We start from the raw sequence: 27,772 nt of genomic DNA on the forward strand, positions 1-27,772 counted from the left end.
CTCCCAGCACAAATCTTTGCCCCCTCCCCCCCATCCCTCAAATTCCCCCAGCTCAAATGCCCCTCCCCCCACAAAAAAAATCACCCCTCCTAACGCAAATCCTCTGCCTCTAAAATTTCCTCTCCTAGAACACATCTTCTCCACCCCCCCCCACTCCAAATCCCCCTTTTCTGCACAAATCCCCCCCCCCTAGCACGGGTCTTCTTCTTACCACCCCCCCTCCTGACACAAATATCCCTAAATCATCACTTTTAGTACCCCCCCAAATTTCCCCTTCTAGAACAATACTTCCCAAAAATGATAAAAGTAGTCCAGTGCCACCAGTGGTGCACCTCCATCCCTAAACTATACATACAAAGACAGAACTATACCCTGGGACTTTAAATGAAGTGTAACACAAATGGCCATTGGATGCTGATTAGACATAATAAATGGGTTTAGGTAAGTACACTTTTTCGTCATGTTACAAAGACAACAGACCAGACAAATTCATAGTAATTACCGTGTATAATACATGCTTGAAAATGTACAAAAGACAGCACATGTCTGAGACAGGGCGTTTTTAAAAACGCAACGCGTTTCGTGAGCTACAGCTCACTTCCTCAGGAGTGGATGCACATAAAACAGGTCTATAAGGTAAAACATATATATATTTTTTTTTTTTTCTAGAACGTATGACATATGATAATAAGGAATTTCCTTCAAAGTATAGGGGACACCATAAAGGACACCATACTTACAAATCAGCTGAGACAAAGTATTATAGAAACCTTCCCAGATAGCGGCAGTCAGGAAAAGGTCTGGCCTAGGAGCTGTAGGAGCTATAGGTGCGGGACTGGGGAGAGACCCAAGGGGGGTGGGAAGCGAATGAGAGGTAAACACAGCATGTGTGCATTCATTCCTGAGGAAGTGAGCGGTAGCTCGCGAAACGCATTGAGTTTTTAAAGATGCTCCCCATTTAAAGCCCCAGGACATAGTTATGTCTTTGTATGAACTATACTTACCCTCAGATAACTGCCCCCCAAATTCCCCCTTCCAACACAAATCCCTTCTCCCCCCCCACCTCACATGATACCAAAGTGCCGGGGGCAGCCGCCCTTCCTGCCCACCCCTTGCCTCGGCCATGCTTATCCAATTGCTTCAGGGCTTACTGACCATAGAAGAAGTATGATCAGGAGTTATTATAATATAGAATTTTCTTAGCGCCAACAGTGTGCGCAGCACTTTACAATCTAAAGGGAGACAGTATATTTAAAATACAATAAAATATAAGAGAAGTAGGAGGGCCCTGCTCATAAGAGCTTACAATCTAATAGGGTGGGGCAAGTGGTAGAAAAAGGTATTATCTGTGAGGGATGAGCTGATGGAAGAATTATAGTTCAGTTTGGTAGGTGGAGGTGAGATAGACTTCCCTAAAGAGAGGAGTTTTCAGGGATTGCCTAAAGGTGGCAAATAGGAGAAAGAGGGACAGATTGGGGTAGAGAGTTCCAGGGGGTGAGAGAGGTTCTGGGGAAGTCCCGGAGATGAGCATAGGAGGAGGAGACAACAGAGATAGAGACCAGGAGTTGTTGCTTTTCCTCTGACTTTACTGGTTGCATGCTAGTTCTGAGTAACCCAGAGAGCACTAAGTGTACATTCACACCAGCTGCTGCCATGCAACGTGCTGTGCGGTGGGGTGACCGCAGTGCCAATGTGCTGATCATGGCACATTGCACTGTTCACTTTTTTTTTTTAAACAAACTTTACTGAAATGTCACACAGTAACACTTCATTAAGTTCTGTTCGCTGCTGTTCTGTGCGAGGTGGTGAATTGGCTCTCACTGTGCTGCACAAAAAAAAAAAAAAACAACCACATGCGGTGCCCTTTTTACAGCAATCATGCAACACTGTGGTGTGAACCAGCCAAGTAGGAGACAAAGCACTTTGCCTTGTCTTGCAGTGGGACTTTGCTGAAATAGGCACCCAACACAGTCCTAACGCACCTTGTATGAATCTACCTTAAAGGAGGAGACAGCCAGGCACCTGGCATTTTCAGGAACAGCGCAGTGATAGAAGCCCATATATTTCTCATTTATTCATTTATTCAATGTATCTACAGAATCCTTCCTAGGGCCTGTAAGGGTGCCTCCACCAAGCTGTGATTGGCCCTTTCCAATGACTCAAGAGCATCCTTAGTATCCTGTGTGGCCCCCTTGGCCCCAGTGACTCCAGAACACCCTGACAATTCTGTGTCACCCCAAGACCCCAGTGATATCAAGGAACATCCTGTGTCACCCCATAACCCCAGAACATCCTGTGTCACCCCATGACCCCAGTGCCTCCAGAACATCCTGTGTCATCCCGTGACCCCAGTGACTCCAGAACATCCTGTGTCTCCCCATGACCTCAGTAACTCCAGAGTATTGTGTGTCACCCCGTGACCCCAGAACATCCTGTGTCACCCCATAACCCCAGTGCCTCCAGAACATCCTGTGTCACCCCATGACCCCAGTGACTCCAGAACATCCTGTGTCACCCCGTGACCCCAGTGACTCCAGAACATCCTGTGTCTCCCCATGACCTCAGTGACTCCAGAACATCCTGTGTCTCCCCATGACCTCAGTAACTCCAGAGTATCCTGTGTCACCCCGTGACCCCAGAACATCCTGTGCCATCCCATAACCCCAGAGTATCCTGTGTTACCCCATGACCCCAGTGACTCCAGAGCATCCTGTGTCACCCCGTGACCCCAGTGACATCAAGGAACATCCTGTGTCACCGCATAACCCCAGTGACTCCAGAGCATCCTGCGTCACCCCATGACCCCAGTGACTCCAGAGCATCCTGTGTCACCCCGTGACATCAATGAACATCCTGTGTCACCTCATAACCCCAGTGACTCCAGAGCATCCTGTGTCACCCCATGACCCCAGTGACATCAAGGAACATCCTGTGTCACCCCATGACCCCGGTGACTCCAGAACATCCTGTGTCACCCCATGACCCCAGTGACTCCAGAGCATCCTGTGTCACCTCATAACCCCAGTGACTCCAGAACATCCTGTGTCACCCCATGACCCCAGTGACTCCAGAACATCCTGTGTCACCCCATGACCCCAGTGACTCCAGAGCATCCTGTGTCACTCCATGACCCCAGTGACTCCAGAGCATCCTGCGTCACCCCATGACCCCAGTGACCTCAGAGAACCCTGAGCATCCTGTGCCACCCTGTGACTCATGTGCTCTATGCAGTCCTATGTCTCTTAGTGCATCCCAGTATATCCTGTGACTCTGTGCACCCAGTGTGCCTCCATGACACCTGTGTCTCCATGTACCCTCTGGTATGTCAATGTAATCTCCTGGACAGACTCTCCCCAGGGTATGTAGAATAGTTAATAATACAGCCTCTTCTGATACCCCTAGAAATACTGACCCTTGCAATGAGTTCAGCTTTAAACTCTAATCAGTATCTGTAAACAAATGCATTTCACCCTTTAAATGGGCAACAAATGTACTATTCTTTTCTAGTGTGGGAAAATTCCAGCTTCTGCACTGCACCGGCCTGAGGATGAGAGCTCCCTTAATAGTTGTATCCTCCTCGGTAATTAGAGTAATTCTTACGGTAACGCTTTTCCTGCTCTAATGCTCTACTACCGTAAACTGGGCAAGCTCATTTATTAGTGTCTTGGTGGCTGCCCTTCCCTCCTCTGACAGTTCTCAACCAGAAGTGACCTCAGTGAGACTGGCATCACTTCGGGGTAATAATGCACACTGGGCACTCGGCACGTCCTCATATCCCCACCATGCTGTGTGCCAAGTTCTCGGGGAGGCCCCACTTCCACCACTTGTATACATGTAAGATAATCCCTTGATTGATATGTCCTCGTACACAGCTGCCCTTGCCTGGTTGGTCATATGACTCTCACCCCACCCCGCTTGGCACAGCAGGCAGGAAGTGGCACAATCTATAAGTTCGACGGGACGTCAACTGACAGCATAAACTCGAGAAGCGGAAGGCATTGGGTGTCAGCTAGATGTTCTGCCTGAAATATTCTCTATCAACTTCATATAGAAAAATAAACAGAAGTTGGATATACTGTATGAATGGCTACAATGTTTTTTGTGTCTTCTTTTTGTCATTGGAAAGTATTAGTAATGGTTCACACTTTTTTTGGGCCTGTGCTCACAACAAAAGCCTACTAGAAATACGCATGCTCCAAAAGCTCCCAACTGTTCCTCATTCAAAGCAATTGTCCCTCTTTTGGAACTAAATCTCAATGTCCCTCTTTCCTTCTCAGATGTCTCTCTTCTTGGTCAGATGCATAGACCTCTATAAAAAAAATGGTAAACTACAGTACTTTGAACCTTTATTCCATCCTATTCAGAGTTCTGTGGAACCCTAGGGTTCCTTCAGAGGTTGCTAGGGGTTCCTGGAGCATTCAGGAATTTCTGCCTCTCAGATAAGTAACCACTAAATCCGATGATCATTTTATATATCTGTAAGAAGGGGTTCTCCCCAGGTTTGAAAGGAGGTCAACTGACAGCATCCATGTAACCTCTAGGAGAGGAAGGTACCGGCTGTCAGATGACGTTCGTTCTGCTTGAAATGTTCTTTACCAACTTCATATACAAAGATAACCAGATATGCAATATACAGTATGAAGGGCTATGACGTTTACTAGTGTCTGCTTTTTGTTGTTGGAAAGTAATGGTCCACGTGTTTTTTGGGCCTGTGCTCTCAACAAAAGTCTACTAGAAGCACACATACTCCCATAGCTCCCTACTGCCCATTATTTGGATGGACTGTCTCTCATCTGGAACCAACTCCCTATGTCCCTCTTTCCTTCTCAGTTGTCCCTATTTTTGGTCTAATGTATAGACCTCTATATAAAAAAAAAAGTGTTCTACAGTACACCTTTAAACCAACCTCTAAATCAACCTTTCTAAATAGTGTTCCTCCAGAGGTTGCTAGGAGTTCCATGAGCAATGAGACATTTCTGCCTCTGGAATACAGTAAGTAACCACTGACAATGACCAGGGCCGTTTTTAAGGCAGGGCAAAAGGGGCAGCTGCCCTGGGCCCTGTCATTGTTGTGGGGCCCAAAGCAGCTGCCTCATACTTGCCAACTATCCTGGTTTAAAGTCCCTTGTCCCCTGAGGTTTTAGTCCTGTGCTGTGTCCCAATATCTCAGTGTGAAGTGCCGCTACTAATGCTGCCCAGCTCTGCCCTATTGTTGTGTAAGGATAACTCACCTGCAGTGCCTGTGTTTACATGTGAATTGCCGCCATTCATATGTAAATAGCTGTGCCATTCATATGTAAATAGGAGAGCCGGCGGCATTGATAGGTATATCATGCCCCCCCCTGAGGTCATAGCCACAGTAATCTCTAGCAACCAATCAACAAGCAGAAATCATGTGCTTTAAACTCTAGCAACTAATCAGTGAGCCGTAATGTGTGCTGTAACCTCTAGCAACCAGTCAGTGAGCGGTAATGATACACTGTAACCTCTGGCAACCAATCGCAATAGCTGCCTGATCTGATGCAGTAAACTGATTTTGAGTCTAGCTGCTATTTATTGTATGTCTCAGAGTACATGGAGAGCAAAACTGCATGGGAGGGGCCCCAAGAAAAGTTTTGCCCAGGGTCCAATCAATATTAAAGATGGCCCTGACAACGACAATCCTTTTAGATATCTGTATAAGATTCTTGATGTTCTGCCTGAAATAGTCTTTACCAACTTCATGTAGAAAAATAAACCGATATGCAATATACGGTATGAATGGCTACAATGTTTTACTAGTGCCTGCTTTTGTTATTGGAAAGTAATGGTCTACACGATTTTTGGGCCTATGCGCTCAACAAAAGTCTACTAGGAGCATACATACTCCCACAGCTCCCTACTTTCCATTATTTGGATGGACTGTCCCTCTTCTGAAACCAGCTCTTTATGTCCCAATTTCCTTCTCAGTTGTCCCTCGTTTTGTTCTGATGTATAGACCCCTATAGAAAAAAAGGGTTCTACAGTAAACCTTTAAACCAACCTAAAAATTAGCCTCTCAACATAGATAAGTAACCAATGTCACCAATTATATTTTAAGATATCTGTAAAGGAGGATTCTTCCCAGGTTTGACAGGATGTAAACTCTAGAAGTAAGGTATTGGGTGCAAACTTGACATTTTGCCTAAAATGTTGTCTATCAAAGATGAACAGAAATGAGATATCACCAGTGTATGTATTTTGTTGTTGGAAAGGAAAGGTCAACAAATGTTTTGGGCCTGTGCTCCCAACAAAAGCCTACTAGGAGCACACATACATCCATAGCTCCCAACTGACCCTCATTAGAATGGACTGTCCCTCTTCTGGAACCAAATCCCTCTGTTCTTCTTTCCTTTTAAGTCGTCCTTCTTTTTTGCCTAATGTAAAGACCTTTACAAAAAAGTGTCCTATTGCAGTAAACCTTTAATCCATCCTCTAAATCAGCCTTTCTCGACTAGGGTTCCTCCACAGGTTGCTAGGAGTTCCCTGAGAAATTCGACATTTCTGCCTCTCATACAGGTAACCACTGAAATTGATAATCTTTTTCGATATCTGGGAGGGAAGGATTCTTCCCAGGTTAGGCAGGAAGTAAACTGACAGCATCCATGTAAACTGTAGAAGAGGAAGGTATTGGGTGTCATCTGATTGTCCTGCCTAAAATGTTCTCTATTAACTTCAAATAGAAGGATAAACAGAAATGAAATCTACTGTATGAATGGCTACAATGTTTACCAGTGTCTAATTTCAGTTGTTGGACAACAAAATAATGTTCAACACGTTTCTGGGCCTGCACTCACAACAGAAGCCTACTAGGAGCATGCATACCCCCTAGCTCCAAATTGTCCCTCCTTTGGAGGGAAGCTCCCCGTTTTCTTCTCAGTCTAGCTGTGGGTGGAGGGAACAGGTGTCCCATCCAGGCCCCCTTCTACCAGCCTGTCAAGCTCTATGCAAGGCTGGCAACTGCTGCAGCTGGACTGTACACCAAGCGGTAGGGCAGTATGCGGCCAGGGACACAAGCAGTCTGCATTCTGGGCATTTGTTCCTGGGTGCATTCTGACTTAAAAGCAAACAAGCCAAGGCAAATATTTCACTTTCTGACTTCTCCATCCAGAGCACCTGCTGCTATTGTTCTACACCCCAGTTCCTATGTTTTCCTGCATAGTTGAGTCTCTTAGCTTTGTTTCTTCGTTGGAGGTTTGACTTTTTGGCAGCAATTCTTCCATGAAGACCACTTCTGGCCAGACTTCTCCAGACAGTAGATGGGTGTATCTGGGTCCCACTGGTCTCCTCCAGTTCTGTGCTGATGGCACTGCTGGATATCTTCCGATGTGGAAGGGAAATAAACATGATGTGTCCTTCATCTGCTTGGCCAACCACTGCGTCTATGGTCCTCAACATTGCCTGTTACTTTGTGCTTCTTTAAAAGAGCTTGAAAACCACATCCCGAAACTCCGGTCTGCTTTGAAATCTTTGCCTGGGAGAGACCTTGCTGATACAGTACAATTTGTCTTGTTGCTGTGCTCAGTCTTGCCATGGTGTATGACAGTGATGGCGAACCTTGGCACACCGGATGTTTTGAAACTGCATTTCCCATGATGCTGATGCACTCTGCAGTGTAGAGGAGCATCATGGGAAATGTAGTTCCAAAACATCTGGAGTGCCAAGGTTCGCCATCACTGGTGTATGACCTGTGACATGAAACTGTTTTTCACAATCTCACCTTAGTAGCAGAGTTTGGCTGTTCCTCACCCAGTTTTAAGCCTCCTACATAACTGTTTGTGTTTCAGTTAACTGTGTTTCAAACTACATATGAAATTGATGATCATTAGCACCTGCTTGATACAATTGGTTAATTATACATCTGGCTCTAATCCTACAAAATCCTTGACTTTGTGCAAGTGTAAAAAGTGTGCAAGTGTAAGGATTAATGCTGGTTTGAAGCCAAAAGGTAGTCACACCAAATATTGATTTGATTTTTCTTCTGTTCACTCAATTTTGCATTTTGTAAATTGATAAAAAAATAAACAAATAAAATATATATATATTTCTGAAAGCATTCTTACTTTACAGCATTTCTTCACACCTGCCTAAAACTTTTGCACAGTACTGTAAATAACCCACAGTGCTCAATGCAATTCGAACCAACAATGGCCACTGCCATAGCCACACATTCTATGACTGCTGGATGAAGACACTGGAGGACAGACAGAGGCAAAAGGCAGATTCCGACCATCTCGCAATGACCAGATACTACCCTAAACAAGCCGCGCTCTAGTCGCATGAGCGCCTCTGATTATGGCAATGGAAGGGGAGCCACATGCAGACAATCTCACCGTCAGGGAGAACAATAACAGTCGGGAACGGTTATTTTAATCTGCTTGATTGCTTTATTCCCTGAGAATGCTCATTAATGGCCCATTCACACTTCTGTTGCAGAGCGTTAATGCACGCACGGTAAAGTGGTTGTAGACCTTCTAATATACCCAGTGAAGTGACTGGCCTCAGGGGATACACAGAGATGAAAGAAACACTCCTGCATAAGTTGTACCTGTTTATCTGCAGTCTTCTCTTCTCTACATCTGTTTAAAGTACATCATTTATAAAGCTTGCCTGAGCTGTCAGAAAAAAGGGGGGCGGAGAGTTAAAGTCACACTCTGCAGAGCTCAGTGAGGAGAGCTCTGAGAGCTGATTGGAGGTCAGTGGCCAGATCAAAACCTAGTCAATCACTCTCTCCCACCTTGGGTCTTCATGCCCCATGTTGGCATAGTGTCCACCTTGGCATTTGCACTGGCAAGGCAGTGTAGGACTGGTTACTTTGATGCAGTGGGTCAGCTTAAACATGTATTGCAATATAAGTGAACTAGAAATCCCTGTTTTTACATTGCATAGTTTGCTGGGGAGGGTGTAGCAGTGTGCAGAGGGTCCATCCAGAATTTGTAGTGTTAATATGTGGTCACAACCCATTAGCACTTGATAGTTCAAATATATATATACAAGCTATTGGGATTTGAGCACAGGTATATCTTTTCTCTGATTGGAGGGAAGGGACACACCCAGGGCCGTCTTTAACACAGGGTAAAAGGGGAAGCTGCCCCGGGTCCAGTCATTGTTGTGGAGCCCAAAGCAGCTTCACTGCCTGCAAATGGTTGACAAGTGGATTCGGGAGGGCCCTGGAAAATGTTTGCCCAGGGTCCAATCAATATTAAAGATGGACCTGGACACACCCCCCTTCACACAGCCCAAAGGGAACAGAGCTGAGGCTGTCAATCATAGGCTGTGTGCTGGAGCTCCCTCCCCGTCACCATTTTTCTCTTGGTGTCAGGAAAACTTGTCAGATGATCAGCTTTTATTTATTCATATACATCCTATACCCCAAAAAGGAAAAAAAACTGTTGCTGTATCTATTAAAGCGGAGTTCCACCCATTTAAAAGTCAGCAGCTACAAAAAGTGGAGCTGCTGACTTTTAATAATCAGACACTCACCTGCGCCAGGGTCCAGCGATGCGGGCGGACGAAGCCTCACTCGTCTCCCCCTCCCCTCCGCGGCGCTGACATTCTAACTGTGGGCGACCCATCTGCAGTTTCACAGCCGGGCGCAGACTGCACATGCGCGAGCCGTGCTGCGCGCTGTGAATGGTCGGGCAATCTTCTGGGGCCTGTGATGTGTCCCCGAAGATTGCAGGGAGGGAGGGGGTAGAGGTGAACTTCCTTCCGGCACCACGGCGCCAGGGGAGAAAGTGGGAGTTGGGTGCCTGTAAAAACAGGGTACCCGCTCCCCCCCCCCAAAAAAAAAATTACATGCCAAATGTGGCATGTCAGGGGGGTCACCATTTTTGGGTGGAACTCCGCTTTAAGTGTTAGCTGGAGTTTGGCTTTAATTAATGCATTTAAATCTTCTAGTCTATTCCTCTTCCCACAGACTGATAATGCTGCTGTCCAAATGTGCCCCCTGTGCCCCTTCATCCATAGTTGGGGGGGGGGGGGGCACTCTAATACAGGAGTTGTGTTACTGTCCAGATCACAGGTGAAAACAGAGGGGGGAAAAACCCTAAAAAAGGAAAACGAATGCAGCCGCCACATCTAATGATTGGTAAGGTGCAATATAGGACATTTTTGGATGTTGGTTTAATACGGCTTTAATGGTAAGATGTTTCCTACAAAAGCCTAAAAAAGTAAAACGAATGCAGCCGCCACATCTAATGATTGGTAAGGTGCTATATATAAGATTTTTTGGTAAGATGTTTCCTGTGCCCCCCCCCCCCCACACACCCCGGGGCAGAGATAGAATTAGTAAGTATTGGATTTGGCTGGAGGAGACGGCGGCATTTACTGATTTATAGATGAAGCAATTATGTGGGTCAGCAGAGACAATTATAGGCACTTTTATATGGGGGAGCCGCAATGTTATAGGAATTGTTTTTTCACCATAGAGGTCAAAGGGCAGAGACAGATGAAATATAACAAAACTAGCAACTCAATAAAGAATTGCAATTACAGAATATACAACAAAACAGTCATATCAATCCCTCTCCCAACAGAAGCTTTCACTCTGACATCATACCAGACTTATCTACCAATTAAATTGGACCCATCCTCAGGTATGTTCTTCATGCCCAATCCATGGTCAGTATTGTGTAAGATTTACCCTTCCAGGAATTTATTACAGAGATCCCAGTACTTCCCCTGACAATGCCTTCATCTGCTTTTCTCTCCAGAATCACGCTGCCATCTTTGTTCAGGCATCATCATAAGCGTGCGCACAGAGTGTGCCGGGTGTGCCTGGGCACACCCTAATCACCCTGTGCGGTGCCGAATTCCCCTGCTTTCTGTCTCCTCCCCCCCCCCCCTCCGCTTGCAGTGCTGCCAGCTTCCCTCCTCTCCTCTCAGGATCGTGGAAGGGGCTGGTAAATATTTCATTAACCGGCCCCTTGCTTTTCTGAATGAACACACTGAGCGATCTGTACTGATTTCTCCTGTCTTCATTCTTAAAGTGGTTGTAAAGGATCGTTTTTTTAAATGTAAAATAACAAACATATACTTACCTCCACTGTGCAGCTCGTTTTGCACAGAGTGGCCCCCGATCCTCGTCTTCTGGGGCCCCCCCCGGCGGCTCTCGCAGCTCCTCCCTGCATCAGATAACCCCCTAGGAGAAGTGCTTACCTTGCGGGCGCGCTCTCCCGAGTGCAGCATTCAGCATCCATAGACACAAATGCCAGACTCAGCCCTGCCCCCCGTCGCCCGCGTTATTGGATTTGATTGACAGCAGTGGGAGCCTGGGCCCTGGGCACAGTGGTATCATGTGAGGTGGGGGGGGGGGGGGGGGGTGCGCCACAAGGAAATTGGGGGAGGGGGAGCGGATCTGTTTTGGCAGGGGGAATTTGGGGGGCGACAGGGGGGTAAGTATTGTTCTAGGAGGGGAGATTTGTGGGGGGGAGGGGTGCTAAGTGTGGTGATTTATGGGGGTTTGTGTTGGAAGGGGGATGGGGAAAAAAATATATTTGCCAGGAGGGGGGACTTGGGGGGAAATTTGCGCTGGAAGGGATTTGAAGTGGGGAGGAGGACACTGTTGGAGACACTCTGATGTAAGGGGGTGCTGATGGAGACACTCTGATGTAAGGGGGTGCTGATGGGGACACTCTGATGTAAGGGGGTGCTGATGGGGACACTCTGATGTAAGGGGGAGCTGATGGGGACACTCTGATGTAAGGGGGAGCTGATGGGGACACTCTGATGTAAGGGGAAGCTGATGGGGACACTCTGATTTAAGGGGGAGCTGATGGGGACACTCTGATGTAAGGGGGTGCGGATAGGGACACTGATGTAAGGGGGTGCTGATGGGGACACTCTGCTGTAAGGGGGTGCTGATGGAGACACTCTGATGTAAGGGGTTGCTGATGGGGACACTCTGATGTAAGGGGGTGCTGATAAGACCACTCTGATGTAAGGGGCTGCTGATGGGGACACTGATGTAAGGGGGTGCTGATGGTGACACTCTGATGTAAGGGGGTGCTGATGGGGACACTCTGATGTAAGGGGGTGCTCATGTAGGCACTCTGATGTAAGGGGGTGCTGATAGGACCACTCTGATGTAAGGGGGTGCTGATAGGACCACTCTGATGTAAGGGGGTGCTGATAGCACCACTCCGATGTAAGGGGGAGCTGATGGAGACACTCTGATGTAAGGGGGTGCTGATGGAGACACTCTGATGTAAGGGGGTGCTGATGGGGACACTCTGATGTAAGGGGGTGCTGATGGAGACACTCTGATGTAAGGGGGTGCTGATGGGGACACTCTGATGTAAGGGGGTGCTGATGGGGACACTCTGATGTAAGGGGGAGCTGATGGGGACACTCTGATGTAAGGGGGTGCTGATGGGGACACTCTGATGTAAGGGGGTGCTGATGGGGACACTCTGATGTAAGGGGGTGCTGATGGAGAGACTCTGATGTAAGGGGGTGCTGATGGGGACACTCTGATGTAAGGGGGTGCTGATGGAGAGACTCTGATGTAAGGGGGTGCTGATGGAGAGACTCTGATGTAAGGGGGTGCTGATGGGACACTCTGATGTAAGGGGGTGCTGATGGGGACACTCTGATGTAAGGGGGTGCTGATGGGGACACTCTGATGTAAGGGGGAGCTGATGGGGACACTCTGATGTAAGGGGGTGCTGATGGGGACACTCTGATGTAAGGGGGAGCTGATGGGGACACTCTGATGTAAGGGGGTGCTGATGGGGACACTCTGATGTAAGGGGGTGCTGATGGGGACACTCTGATGTAAGGGGGTGCTGATGGAGAGACTCTGATGTAAGGGGGTGCTGATGGGGACACTCTGATGTAAGGGGGTGCTGATGGAGAGACTCTGATGTAAGGGGGTGCTGATGGAGAGACTCTGATGTAAGGGGGTGCTGATGGGACACTCTGATGTAAGGGGGAGCTGATGGGGACACTCTGATTTAAGGGGGAGCTGATGGGGACACTCTGATGTTAGGGGGTGCTGATGGAGACACTCTGATGTAAGGGGGTGCTGATGGGAACACAAAATAAAAGTGGGCCTGTCTGGATGAATTCCAGGGTTTTTGTCCCAGTCCAGCCCTGCCTCCAAACATATGCGCTATGTAGGCAGCAATAGGCTAAATTAGTTTGGGTACAGCTTGAAAACAGGACGATTCATACAATAAACATCATAAAGATAATGAACACGGAAGAAAACAAGTCAATTTTGACCGAATTCACAATCTCTTTTCCGTGGCGAGTGCCGGATCTCCAACTTTACTTTAAATGTAATCAGTTGCCAACTCAGCCCCCCGGCCACAAGGGTCGGGCTCTGCGGACTACTTGGGCTTCCCGCCACCGACTCTACTCAGTACCTAACCTTGAGTCTGAGTAAATGGCCCTCAGAGAATTGCGCTGACTCTATTAATCAACGTGAAATGAACGCCACTCCATCAGCCGCCTGGCCTCTCAGCCCGCACTGGGGCGTTGCCAGCCATGGCGAGAGATCTGCAAAAAAAATAAAAAATCGGCAGACCGCCAAAACGCTCTTTGTTGCCAGAGAGATTCATCCATGACTAGGTAAGGCTAAGCTTAGTCATGCTGCTAAATTGCAGCGCCTCTGAAAAACGGTACACATTCACATAGGCGTGCGCACAGGGTGTGACGGGTGTGATCCTCATGCTACCCGAGCCAAAAGTGAGACATCAGGGGTTTAGACCCCGGATATTTCACCAAAGTCCCCCAACGTGACGCCTACAAAAAATCAGAGGTGTTTGACAGGCTGCGAGGAGGCGTTATGACCCTTTCTTACTGCAGGCTGAGGACCCATTCACACCCCAGCGTTTTACGAACACGCAATTTTGTGTGCGTTTTGTGCTGCAGGCACAGGTAAGCCCATTCATTGTGCTGTCCTATGCGTGTTAAACGCTCCAAAGTAGCTCATGTAGCTTTTTTTCTTTTAGGTGTTGAGCTTCACATGGTTCCTTCTTGCCGCATTTAAGAGTGCCATTAACAATGAACCAAACTGCAAGTGCGGCATGAGGTTTTTTTTTTTTTGCGAATTTTGGAAACGCACTTAAAGACCTAAAAGCACACTGGGCATGAAAAGTGCAGTTTTTAGAGGCGTTTGGCACTTTTTTCAGCCTCTAAACACCCCTATGTATCCTTGCACGCATAAGCATTTACAGGCATATTAGAGGCATTAATAAAAAAAAGAGAAACATCACGGACGCGTTCAAAAGAGGAGCATATGGTCAGAAAAAAACATGGTATTGCTCTTTTTTTTAAATTGACGCTTTATTTTTTTGTTTATAGCACAAAAAAATAAAAAACGCAGAGGTGATCAAATACCACCAAAAGAAAGCTCTATTTGTGGGGAAAAATGGACGTCGATTTTGTTTGGGTACAATGTCGCACGACCGCGCAATCGTCAGTTAAAGCGACGCAGTGCCGAATCGCAAAAAGTGCTCTGGTCAGGAAAGGGGGTAAAATCTTCCGGGGGGCTGAAGCAGTTAATATATTTTCGGGGGATATTTATTATAGCAAAAAGCAAAAAAAAAAAATGCGTTTTTTTTTCAAAATTGTTGCTCTTTTTATTTTATAGCGCAAAAAAATAAAAACCGCAGAGGTGATCAAATACCACCAAAAGAAAGTTCTATTTGCGGGAAAAAAAGGATGTCCATTTTGTTTGGGAGCCATGACGCACAACTGCGCAATTGTCAATTAAAGCGACGCAGTGCCGAATCGCAAAAAGTGCTCTGGTCAGGAAGGGGGTAAAATCTTCCGGAGCTGAAGCAGTTAATATATTTTCGGGGGATATTTAGTATAGAAAAAAGTAAAAAATATTGCGTTTTTTTCAAAATTATCGCTCATTTTTTTTTTTAATAGCGCAAAAAATAAAAACCGCAGGGGTGATCAAATACCACCAAAAGAAAGTTCTATTTGCGGGAAAAAAAGGACGTCAATTTTGTTTGGGAGCCACGTCACACGACCGCGCAATTGTCAATTGAAGCGACGCAGTGCCGAATCGCAAAAAGTGCTCTGGTCAGGAAGGGGGTAAAATCTTCCGAGGCTGAATCAGTTCATTTATTTTTGGGGGATATTTATTATAGCAAAAACTAAAAAATATTGAGTTTTTTTCAAAATTGTCGCAATTTTTTTTTTTCTTATAGCGCAAAAAAATTAAAACGCAGGGATGATCGAATACCACCAAAAGAAAGCTCTATTTGTGGGGGAAAATGGACGTCGATTTTGTTTGGGTACAACGTCGCAAGACCGCGCAATTGTCAGTTAAAGCGAAGCAGTGACGAATCGCAAAAAAAAATGGCCCCGGTCATTCAGCAGCCAAATCTTCCGGGGCTGAAGTGGTTAAGAAGCTTTTTCAGGTTTTTAGCGGCATACAGAAGCCCAAAAACGCTCAAGTTTGCGCACGTTCAAGAGTGTGAATTGGGGCCTTCCTTTATCCTTTACCAATGGTAACCTCAGCCCCACCCCCTCTCTTATTAGCCAAACCCACCAATACTGACCAAAGCTCAGGGCAACGCTGGATTAGCACATTTTCCATTTTGAGGAATGGATACTTCAAGAGCCTGTACACGTAAAACAATACAATTAAGGTAATAAATACCAGCTACAATTTTTTTTTTATTTCATCTCCAATAAAATATCTAAGCCATTTTACAAGGCGGGGTCACGCTTTACACCCCCCATGGCACAAACAAGATGTGCTGTCAACAGGACTTCCATCTGTCGGCAGGAAATGTTACCGCGTTGTCGGGATATTTTTGTCTTTGCTATTTTCGACCTTTTTTTTTTTTTTACTCGCACCGTATTTACAAACAGCGGCGCAGGCATCGACGCCCCGGCGAGAGTGAAAAACATTTCATTCCATTCCGCCCATTGTCTGTGTTTTGACTGCGCTGTTTACAACCCCGTACAGAGGGCTCTGGCCGGTGGGGGCACCGTATGATGGAGGGAGGTAGAGGGCCCGGCTGGGCTCCCGAGGATATTTCTGTTTATCAGCTGCAGACAGAAGGGGCGGCGAGCCAACGCGAGGTATTAAAAATAGAACTTTCGGCCACCCTTTCGCTGTCAGAGTTAATGCAGGTTTGTTCGATACGTCAAAGAGGAAAGTGCAGTTACCTTGAGAGCCCACCAGAAATAACCTTCAGCTGTCGCTTTCACCAAAGTAGGTCAAACCTGGCATTTTGTGGCGTTTTGTGTTGCAATACATGAGGCCGAGCTGAGCTGTGTTGGGATGCAAAAGCAGAGTGCACTTATACCTTCGAACCTGGAAATTGTTGGTGTAGAACTCATCAGATGTGAGGAATCTTAGGCCGCGTACACACGCGCGGACTGTTCGCCCAACCTTGTCCGCTGAACAGTGTTTGGGCGGACAGTCCGCTCGTGTGTGGGGCTTCAGCGGACAGTTGGCCGAACAAGGTCTTACGGAAATTCCGAAAAACTGTCCGCTGAAACAAGGTTTCAGCGGACTGTTCGCTCGTGTGTAGGCTTGTTCGGCCAACTAAGTCTCACGCATGCTCAGAAAGGATTTCCACGTCGGAAGGTTGCATTGCAGTGTATAGGACGTCGTATTTTTCGTCCCGTCGTACGTGCCGTTCACGTCATCGCGCACGGTTTCAGCAAACTGTTCGTCCGTCGTGTGTGGCCATGTCCGTCCATGCTAAGTTTGAGCGGACTGTTTGCCGAAACTGTTGGACGGACAAAGTTGGGCGAACAGTCCGCGCGTGTGTACGCGGCCTTAGAGTGGGGGGTCAGCTTATAAAGTTGGGTAAAAATACAAATTAATTCACAAAGAGGACTGGAAACCGTTGGCCTGAGGGAAAGAATAACCAATTATCCATGGGGGGGGGGGGGGCACACACAAACACAACCAGCACAACCAACAAAACCATCCAGACCTTGGGGTCATACACAAACACAAACAACCAGCCCTTGGGGACGTACACAAACACAACCAACCAGCCCTTGGGGGCATACACAAACACAACCAACCAGCCCTTGGGGGCATACACAAACACAACCAACACAACCATCCAGACCTTGGTGGCATACACAAACACAACCAACCAGCCCCTGGGGGCATACACAAACACAACCAACCAGCCCTTGGGGGCATACACAAACACAACCAACCAGCCCTTGGGGGCGTACACAAACACAACCAACACAACCATCCAGACCTTGGGGACATACACAAACACAACCAACACAACCATCCAGACCTCGGGGGCATACACAAACACAACCAACCAGCCCTTGGGGGCATACACAAACACAACCAACCAGCCCTTGGGGGCATACACAAACACAACCAACCAGCCCTTGGGGGCGTACACAAACACAACCAACACAACCATCTAGACCTTGGGGGCATACACAAACACAATCAACCAGCCCTTGGTGGAAAAAACAAACACCACCAACTAGCCTTGGGGGAGCACACAACCAATTTTCCTTGGGGCCAAACACTAACACAACTCATTAGCACCAGAGTAAATGCAGACACAACCAACCAGCCCTGGGTGGCAAACTCAACCAATTAGCCCTGGGGGGGGGGGGATGCAAATATAGCCAACCAGCCTTGGGGGACAAACACAATCAACTAGCTCTGGGGAAGGTGAAAGGCAAGCAGAACCAACTAGCCCTGGGGGGGGGGCAAACACAAACACATCCAACCAGACCTCAGGGGCACACACAAACACAACCAACCAGGCCTTGATGGAAAACACAAACACAACCAACTAGCCTCGAGGGGCTAACACAGCCAATTATCCCCAGGAGGCAAGCACAACCAAATAGTCCTGGGGGCAAATACAAACACAACCAAGGAGCCCTGGATGGGCAAACACACGCAATTAACCCTAGAGGGCAAATAAAAACACAACCAATAATACTGCCAAATGCAAACACAGCCAACCAATTCTGGGGGGGTTAATGCAAACACAGCCAACCAACCCTGGGGGCAAACATCAACTAGCTCTGGGGAAGGGAAAACACAAACACCACCAACTAGCACTTTGGGGCACACACAGCCAATTTGACTAGGAGGCAAACACAACCTGCGGGGTCAAACACAACCAACTAGACCTTGGGGGCCAAACAGTATGACACAACTCATTAGCCCCAGGAGGCAAAAACAAACACAACCAACAAGCCCTGGTAGGCAATTAGCCCTGGGAGCACACACAAGCACAACAAATCATACTTTTTCAAACACAGCCTACTATCCCTGGGGAGGGGGCACACATACACAACAAACACAACCAACCAGACCTTGGTGGAAAACACAAATAGAACCACCTAGCCCTGTGGAGCAAACGCAACCAACTAGCCCTAGAGAGCAATCACAATCAACCAGTTCTGGGGGGGCAAACACAAACAACTAGCCTGGTCCTTGGGGCCAAACACCATCACAACTCATTAGCCCCAGGGGCAAATGCAGAGGCAATCAACCAGCCCTGGGTGGCAAACACATCGAACTAGCCCGGGGGGGCAAATAAAAACACATAAATATTTGCCCTGGAGGGCAAATAAAAACACAACAAACGAGTGCTGGGGGGGGGGGGGGGGCAAATGCAAATACAGTCAACCAGCCCTGGGTTGCAAACACAATCAACTAGGTGAATGGCAAGCACACCCAACTAGCCCACAGGTGCAAACACAAGCAACCAGACCTTGGGGGCACACACACACAAACACAACCAACCAGACCTTGATAGAAAACGCAAACACAACCAGCCCTGAGGGTCTAACACAGCCATTTATTCTTGGTAGGTCAGCACAACCAAATAGCCCTGGGGGCAAAATCAAACACAAAACCAATAGGCCCTTGGGGGCAAACACCAACACAACCCATTAGCCCGGGAGGGGGGCAAATGCAAACACAACCAACGAGCCCTGAATAGGCAAACACTAGCAATTAACCCTGGAGGGCAAATAAAAGCACAACCAATGAGACTGGCAAATGCAAACACAGCCAACCAATTCTGGGGATCAATGCAAACACAGCCAACCAGCCCTGGGGGCAAACACCAACTAGCTCTGGGGAAGGGAACAGGCAAGCACAGTCCACTAGCCCTCAGGCGCATGCAAAGACAAATAGCCATGGGGGATGAACACAAGCACAATCAAACACTCCAGGGGGGGGGGGGGGGGGGGGCAAACACAGACACAAGCAATTAGCCTTAGAAGGCAAACACTAACACAACCAACTTGTCCTGGGGGGGGGGGGGGACACAACCATCTAACCAGCCCAAGTTGCCCAACATATCTTATTAGCGTTGGCCCAGGAAACAAAAACCCATCCAGCCAGACCTCTGACGCACCATGTCCATAATTTTTGTTATACCAGCCAGGAAATTGGGTTTGTGAAACCTTTCAACGTCCGCAGGGCTGAAAGTTGCCCGCGTGAGATATACGGAGCCGTGTCGGGGGCAGATGTCACACCTGCTGCTGGCAAGGAGGATAATCTGACTTTAGCTTTCTGCCACTATATATAAATATTGGAGGAAGAAAAAGGCGACGCAGGCATTAACCCAACGCCGGGCCCGAGGACTGCTGACTCGGCCATTGTAATATAATAACATTGCGACAGCTCGAGTGAAGGATGGCTGGCAGCTCCGTGTAAGCAGACGGTGTGATGGAAGCCATCTATTATTCATGGCTGGACATGGAGAGACTGCCAGACGGCACCACGCCGATCTCCCCCGGGTACATCGTGAGTTACGAGTCTTGAGAAGCAGGAGGCACGAAAGAGCAAAGGATGAAGGACAGAGACCAAGCGAGGGAAGTCAACGTCTTAGAAGATCCATTGCTGTTTGAGAGAAATTCGGAGTTTTCAATTTCGGAAAAAATTGGGAGATTTCCCTGACTTTTCTCTATCTTGGTGAAATGCATTTTTTTCTATTGGTTGAACTAAATGAGTGGTCTCCAAACTGCGGCCCTGGGGCCAGATGTGGCCCTTTACTTGCCTCTATCCGGCCCCTGGAGCACTAGTCCATCAACAACTGACATTATTGATGGGGCACCATGCCTCCCATTGACACCAGTGGTAGAGCACTATTCAACCCACAGATACCAATGATGGGATGCTATTCTGTCCACTGATACCAACAATAGGGCACTATTCCTTCCAGTGATACCAACAATAGGGCACTATTCCTTCCAGTGATACCAACAATAGGGCACTATTCCTTCCACTGATACCAACAATAGGGCACTATTCCTTTCACTGATACCAACAATGGGGCACTATTCTTTCCAGTGATACCAACAATAGGGCACTATTCCTTCCACTGATACCAACAATAGGGCACTATTCCTTCCACTGATACCAACAATAGGGCACTATTCCTTCCACTGATACCAACAATAGGGCACTATTCCTTTCACTGATACCAACAATGGGGCACTATTCCTTCCAGTGATACCAACAATAGGGCACTATTCCTTCCACTGATACCAACAATAGGGCACTATTCCTTCCACTGATACCAACAATAGGGCACTATTCCTTCCACTGATACCAACAATGGGGCACTATACCTTCCACTGATACCAACAATATGACACTATTCCTTCCACTGATACCAACAATGGGGCACTTTTCCTTCCACTGATACCAACAATGGGGCACTATACCTTCCACTGATACCAACAATATGGCACTATTCCTTCCACTGATACCAACAATGGGGCACTTTTCCTTCCACTGATACCAACAATGGGGCACTATTTCTTCCACTGATACCAATAATGGGGCAATATTCCTTCCTCTGATACCAACAATGGGGCACTATTCCTTCCTTTGATACCAACAATGGGGCAATATTCCTTCCACTGATACCAACAATAGGGCACTATTCCTTACACTGATACCAATAATGGGGCACTATTCCTTCCTCTGATACCAACAATGGGGCACTATTCCTTCCTCTGATACAAACAATGGGGCAATATTCCTTCCACTGATACCAACAATAGGGCACTATTCCTTCCTCTGATACCAGCAATGGGGCACTATTGCTTCCACTGATACCAACAACAGGGCACTGACGCTGGGGCATTTTCTACTCCCACTAGCCGCAGTCCAGCCCCCCCTAAACTCTGAAGGATAGTAAACTGGCCCTTCGTTTAGAAAGTTTGGAGACCCCTAAACTAGATGGACTGGATGGCGCCTTTTTTCAGCCTGTAACCACATAGCTATAAATTGGAATCAATGAAGAAGGGGGCATCGGGGTTGATTTACTAAAGTCAACTAGGCTGTGCACTTTGCAAAGTTGCCCTCTGCGAGTGCAATTGCTCTAGAGCATAGTAAATGAGGTAAGGCTTCACTTTGCAAAGAATACCCAATCATGACCAAAGAAAATTAAAAAAAATGCATTAATGCTTGCACATGATTGGATGATGGCAGTCAGCAGAGTTTCTGCTCACTTACTAAGCTCTGGAGCAACTACACTTGCAGAGGGCAATTGCATTTTGCAAAGTGCACAGTCTTTTTCCCTTTAGTAAATCAACCCCATTAACAAGGTTTATAAGGGTGCAAAGAGCTTTAAAGGAGAACTCCACTATCTTGTGAAAAGAAAATAGCAAATAAAAAAAGTCAGAAGTCATATTGTAATTGAATATTATTAAAAATGACCTTTCCTTTTCAATCTGCAGCTCTGCCATTTTCTGTAAAATGCGATACACAGATGGTATACAGAACGCCCCCCAGAAACAACATTCCCCGCTTTGTGTGATTGGCTCACTGATTTCCCCAGAAGTCTGCACTAAGATATAAGTCAGACTTTTGGGCATCCCCTGCAACAAAAATGTCATTTGTGGTGAGATATTCCCAAAGGGAAATCCCATCTAAGCCCTTGTACACACGGTCGGACATTCCGACAACAAAATCCGTCGGATTTTGTCCGACGGATTTTGTCCGAAACTGGTGTTGCATACACGCTGTCGGACAAAGTTGTCAGAAAATCCGATCGTTCGTAACGTGATGACGTTATTTCATTACGACGGGACTATGTTCAGGGTAGTAGCCAATAGCTTTGGTCTAGGAATTTGATCTGAGCATGCGTGGCACTTTGTCCGATCGGAATTCTCTACAAACGATCGGACAAAGTCCGATCGGATCATGTTGTCGGAAAATTTTATAGCCCAGCTCTAAAACTTTGTCGGTCGGATATTCCGACGGAAACAGTCCGATGGAGCCCACACACGGTCGGATTATCCGACAACAGGGTCCGATCGGACATTTTCCGTCGGAATGTCTGACCGTGTGTACAAGGGCTTAGGGGTGCAGACTCTCTCACTTTCCTCATTAGAGCCCTGCAGGTGCTGCAGCTGATTGTTAACTATAAAATCACTCCCATTCACATTCACATGGACACAGAGAAACAAACAGCTATTTCTTCAGAATAGCAAAAGGTCGGAATCGGCAACAAAATTGGTTAAAATCCCTGCAATGTACAGAGATCACCCAGAGGGGAAGGTTTTTTTGTTTTTTTTTCTCACCGAAAATGGAGCTGCTATTTAAAGCTGAACATAAGTAATATTAAGCTGAACGTAAGTAATATTACTCTTATTATCACTCTGCTCTCTCCTCCTATCAGCAGGCTCCTCGTTAGCATATGAACACACCTGACTGCACACCTGACTGATATCTTGTGTTGCTTCTCTCTTTACCACTCTGAGCCCTGCAGTACAAGGACTGCAATAGGTTGAATCCAAGTCATATCAGGTACCTACAATGCTTGCATTTAAAGATGAATTCCATGATCAGCAAATATTGTATAAAGTCATGCTTATTCTTCTGCAATCTCGGTGTGCTTTGTGTGTTTCTTACAGATCTGCGCAGTAATCCAGTGTGAGACTTCCTGTAATAAAGACCGCTCACTGCTGCTCTCTCTTCTTGTGCAGGTAGACTGGTCTTGTCTCCGCCCCCCCCCTCTAGTTTTCTCCAGTCAGCCTTTAGTGGATGGAGCCTCTTGGGCCCCTCCCACAGCTCTGCTCTCTCTCTTTGTGCAGGGTGACTGGTCTTGTCTCCGCCCCCTCCCCCTGTCGTTTTCTGTAGTGGGTGGAGCCTATTGGGCCCCTCCCACAGCTCTGCTCTCTCTCTCCTTGTGCAGGGTGAGTGGTCTTGTCTCTGCCCCCTCCCCCTGTCAATTTCTGTAGTGGGTGGAGCCTATTGGGCCCCTCCCACAGCTCTGCTCTCTCTCTCTCTCTCCCCTTGTGCAGGGAGAGTGGTCTTGTCTCCGCCCCTTCCCCTGTCGTTCTCTGTAGTGGGTGGAGCCTCTTGGGTCTCTCCCACAGCTCTGCTCCCTCTTTGTGCAGGGTGACTGGTCTTGTCTCCACTCCCTCCCCCTGTCGTTTTCTGTAGTGGGTGGAGCCTATTGGGCCCCTCCCACAGCTCTGCTCTCTCTCTCTCTCCCCTTGTGCAGGGTGAGTGGTCTTGTCTCCGCCCCTCCCCCTGTCGTTCTCTGTAGTGGGTGGAGCCTCTTGGGTCTATCCCACAGCTCTGCTCCCTCTCTCTCTTTGTGCAGGGTGACTGGTCTTGTCTCCGCCCCCCTCCCCCTGTCATTTTCTGTAGTGGGTGGAGCCTCTTGGGCCCCTCCCACAGCTCTGCTCTCTCTCTCTCTCCTTGTGCAGGGTGACTGGTCTTGTCTCCGCCCCCCTCCTGTCATTTTCTGTAGTGGGTGGAGCCTCTTAGGTCCCTCCCACAGCTCTGCTCTCTGCATAGTGTAGGTTATGTACAGCACAGTGATGATGTCACTGCTACTTTTACAAGGTAATATCTGTATTTGCAAAGGCATTTGGTGCACACAAAGTGCATTTGTAGCTTATGTGACCAATGAGGAATATTTTAAAATGTAAGTTTGTGTGCCTGGAGTTCAGATTCAAATATCTAAGGGCTCCTTTCAAGGATCCTGGATCTGTTCTTGTGCCAAAAAGACAGCACCTTATTGGCCTCATTATTTAACCCTTTTGTGCCTAAGGCAAGCTGCTCTGCAGTGCTGTCTGCTTAGCTTAGCCATCATGCTTTGGGAATTCTTTGTCCTGTAATAAATGTTTATAATGATACCAAACAAAGTTACCTTATGCAGGCCGCCACTTCCGCCCGAGCTGCTCTCTTCATCTTCAGAACTCTTCTGCTCTTCATCGGAGGTGACGTCCTCGGCGTTGCCCATAGGAATGGGGCACACTTTGTATGGTTCAGTGTAGGCACTGCAAGCGGCAAAGCAATAGATCTTATGAACACCTCACACATAACAACTTTCCATTCAATAAATCTACATTGGAATTATATACAGTGCCTGTATATAAAGTATTCATACCCCTTGAAATTCTCCACATTTTGTCATGTTACAACCAAAAACGTAAATGTGTTTTATTTGGCTTTAATGTGATAGACCAACACAAAGTGTCACATAATTGTGAAGTGGAAGAAAATGATAAATGGTTTTCTAAAATTTTTACAAATAAATATGTGAAAAGTGTGGGGGGTACATTTGTATTCAGCCCCCTTTACTCTGATACCCCTAACTAAAATCTAGTGGAACTAATTGCCTTCAGAAGTCACCTAATTAGTAAATGAAGTCCACTTCTGTGTAGTTTAATCTCAGTATAAATACAGCTGTTCTTTGAAGCCCTCAGTTTGTTAGAGAACCTTAGTGAACAAACAGCATCATGAAGGCCAAGGAACACACCAGACAGGTCAGGGATAAAGTTGTGGAGAAGTATAAAGCAGGGTTAGGTTATAAATAAATCTCCCAAGCTTTGAACATCTCACAGAGCTCTGTTCAATCCATCGTCCGAAAATGGAAAGAGTATGGCACAACTGCAAACCTACCAAGACATGACCGTCCACCTAAACTGACCAGCCGGGCAAGGAGAGCATTCATCAGAGAAGCGCTGATGAATGTTCTCCTTGCCCGGCTGGTCTGGAGGAGCTGCAGAGATCCACAGCTCAGGGGGGAGAATCTGTCCACAGGACAACTATTAGTCGTCTCTCCACAAATCTGCCCTTTATGGAAGAGTGACAAGAAGAAAGACATTGGAGAAAGAAAGTCATAAGAAGTCTTGTTTGCAGTTTGTGAGAAGCCATGTGGAGGACACAGCAAACATGTGGAAGAGGCCCCCCCAGCGGGCCCCCCAGCCCAAAGCACCTTGTCCCCATGTTGTTGAGGACAAGGGCCTCTTACCTACAACCCTGGCCGTTGGTTGTCGGGGTCTGCGGGCGGGGGGCTTATCGGAATCCGGGAGCCCCCTTTAATAAGAGGGCCCCCAGATCCCAGCCCTTCACCCTATGTGAATAAGTATGGGGTACATCGTACCCCTACCCATTCACCTGGGAGAAAGAAAGTGAATAAAAAAAACACACTAGAAAGGTTTTTAAAGTAGTTTATTAGGCAGTTCCGGGGGTCTTCTTCCGACTTCGGGGGTCTTCTCCCGACTTCTCTGTGCTTTCCGGTTCTTCTCCCGCTCTCCGGCCTCTTCTCACGCTCTCCGGTTCTTCTGCTGGGCTCCTCCGCTATCTTCTTCCAGCTCTTTTACTAGCGTTGGCCCGGTCTTCTCCTTTGTCGTCGCCGCCGCTGACGTCGTTGTCTTCTTCTTCTTCCTTCTTCTCTTCTTCCGATGTTGACACAACATTCTCTCCCGCTGTAATGCTGTAGACACGGTGTGTAACGACTTATATAGGCATAAGGGGCGGGGTCACCGGGTAATGTCACACGGTGACCCCCACCCATTATGATGTCACAGTCCTGGGGCATGCAGGGACTGTGATGTCATGAGGGGCGGGGTCACCAGGTGACATCACCTGGTGACCCCACCTCTTATGCCTATATAAGTGGTTACACACCATGTCCACAGCATTACAGCGGGAGTGAGCATCATAGAAGAAGAAGACCCCCGTAGCTGCCTAATAAACTACTTTAAAAACCTGTCTAGTGTGTTTTTTTTATTGACTTTCTTTCCCCCAGGTGAATGGGCAGGGGTACAATGTACCCCATACTTATTCACATAGGATGGGGGGCCGGGATCTGGGGCCCTCTTATTAAAGGGGGCTCCCGGATTCCGATAAGCCCCCACCCGCAGACCCCGACAACCAACAGCCAGGGTTGTTGGGAAGAGGCCCTTGTCCTCATTAACATGGGGACAAGGTGCTTTGGGGTGGGGGGCTCGCTGAGCGCCCCCTTTTTCGCAAAGCACCCACCCCCCATGTTGAGGGCATGCGGCCTGGTACTGTTCAGGGGGGGGGTCGCTTGCTCTTCCCCATCCCCTTTCCTGATCGGCCGGGCTGCATGCTCGGATAAGGGTCTGGTATGGATTTTGGGGGGACCCCCACGCAGTTTTTTTGGCGTAGGGGCTTCCCCTTAAAACCCATACCAGGCGATGGGGCTCGCAAGGTGCCAATCTTGCCGATAAAAGCGGCAAAATTGACTTCCTTTTCTAGTCCCATCACGTTCAAAATGAACGGACTTTAGTCCGTGTGGGCAAGTCTGTTCATTTGGAAGTCCGCCGGAGCTCCGTCGGAACTGCGTCGGGAAGAATTGAGACTGGGGCGGAGGTTCCCCTTCCAGCAGGACAACGACCCTAAACATACAGCCAGAAAAATGGAATGGTTTAGATCAAAGCATATTCATGTGTTAGAATGGCCCAGTCACAGTCCAGACCTAAATCCAATTGAGAATCTGTGGCAAGACTTGAAAATTGCTGTTCACAGACGCTCTCCATCCAATCTGACAGAGCTTGAGATATTTTACAAAGATGAATGGGCAGAAATGTCCTCTCTAGATGTGCAAAGCTGGTAGAGACATCCCCAAAAAGACTTACAGCTGTAATTGCAGAGAAAGGCGGTTCTACAAAGTATTGACTCCGGGGGGCGCCATACAAATGTACCCCCCACACACTTTTCACATATTTATTTGTTACAAAAATTTAAAACCATTTATCATTTTCCTTACACTTCACAATTATGTGCCACTCTGTGTTTGTCTATCACATAAAATCCCAATAAAATAAATTTTTCTTGATCATACATCACGGGACACAGGAGCTTCATTACATAGTGGGTTATATAGGCACCTCTGGTGATTGGACACTGGTTGACCCTAATTAAGGAGAATTCCTCCCCTATATAACCCCTCCCATTTGGGAGGCACCTCAGTTTTTTCGCCAGTGTCTAGGTGATGGTCACGTAAAACTTTAGCTCTATGCAGGTCCCTGCGAGGGCCTAAGGGCTACAACAAACCGGATCCATACCTCGGGCCGATATTTGACTCCCAAGATGGTATGGTACCCGGGCCTCGTCTGCCGAAGAAGCGAGGTTTTGCCTGTAAGTCCTCTCCATTGGAAGACTGGGCTCTGGGAAAACCAGACTTTGTGTACTGTTTATACAGAGCGCACGAAAGTTTCTGGCAGAGCTTTCTACATGGCCCAGGTGGGAGGTTCTTCCGAGTAAGAGCCCCAGATATACCTGAAGGTTGGCTAACAATACCCGCCGTGATGGGTGAAGGCTGGAATTTGTCTGGTTCAGCAATTCCTGCGGCGGGGACAGGTAAGGGAAGTCATCCTGTATATTTAATATATGAATGGATTTCTTCATTGTGAGTAGTTGTATGTCTTACCTGGTTTCCACCACTAGAGGGAGTAAGAGCAGCCTGATGCATACTTACATGCCTTTCAATACACACGATCAAGTGAAAGCCTGTTTCTCCAGCTAACTCACGTCTCCATTGCAGTC

At 47.5% G+C, this 27,772-nt stretch overlaps 1 protein-coding gene across 2 annotated transcripts in view; it reads right to left on the minus strand.

The window, feature by feature from the left end:
* FGD5 (FYVE, RhoGEF and PH domain containing 5) overlaps nucleotides 1-27,772 on the minus strand; it is a 224,755-nt gene that overhangs the window by 121,433 nt on the left and 75,550 nt on the right. For both annotated transcript variants that reach the window (XM_077451613.1, XM_077451612.1), the window contains exon 3: nucleotides 24,123-24,252. In XM_077451613.1, coding sequence (XP_077307739.1) covers nucleotides 24,123-24,252 — 130 coding nt within the window. The remainder of the gene's footprint in view (nucleotides 1-24,122; nucleotides 24,253-27,772) is intronic.

Source organism: Lithobates pipiens, unplaced genomic scaffold, assembly GCF_037356315.1.
Source record: "Lithobates pipiens isolate NorthernLeopardFrog02 unplaced genomic scaffold, aLitPip1_a1.2 Scaffold_23, whole genome shotgun sequence".
Taxonomy (NCBI): domain Eukaryota; kingdom Metazoa; phylum Chordata; class Amphibia; order Anura; family Ranidae; genus Lithobates; species Lithobates pipiens.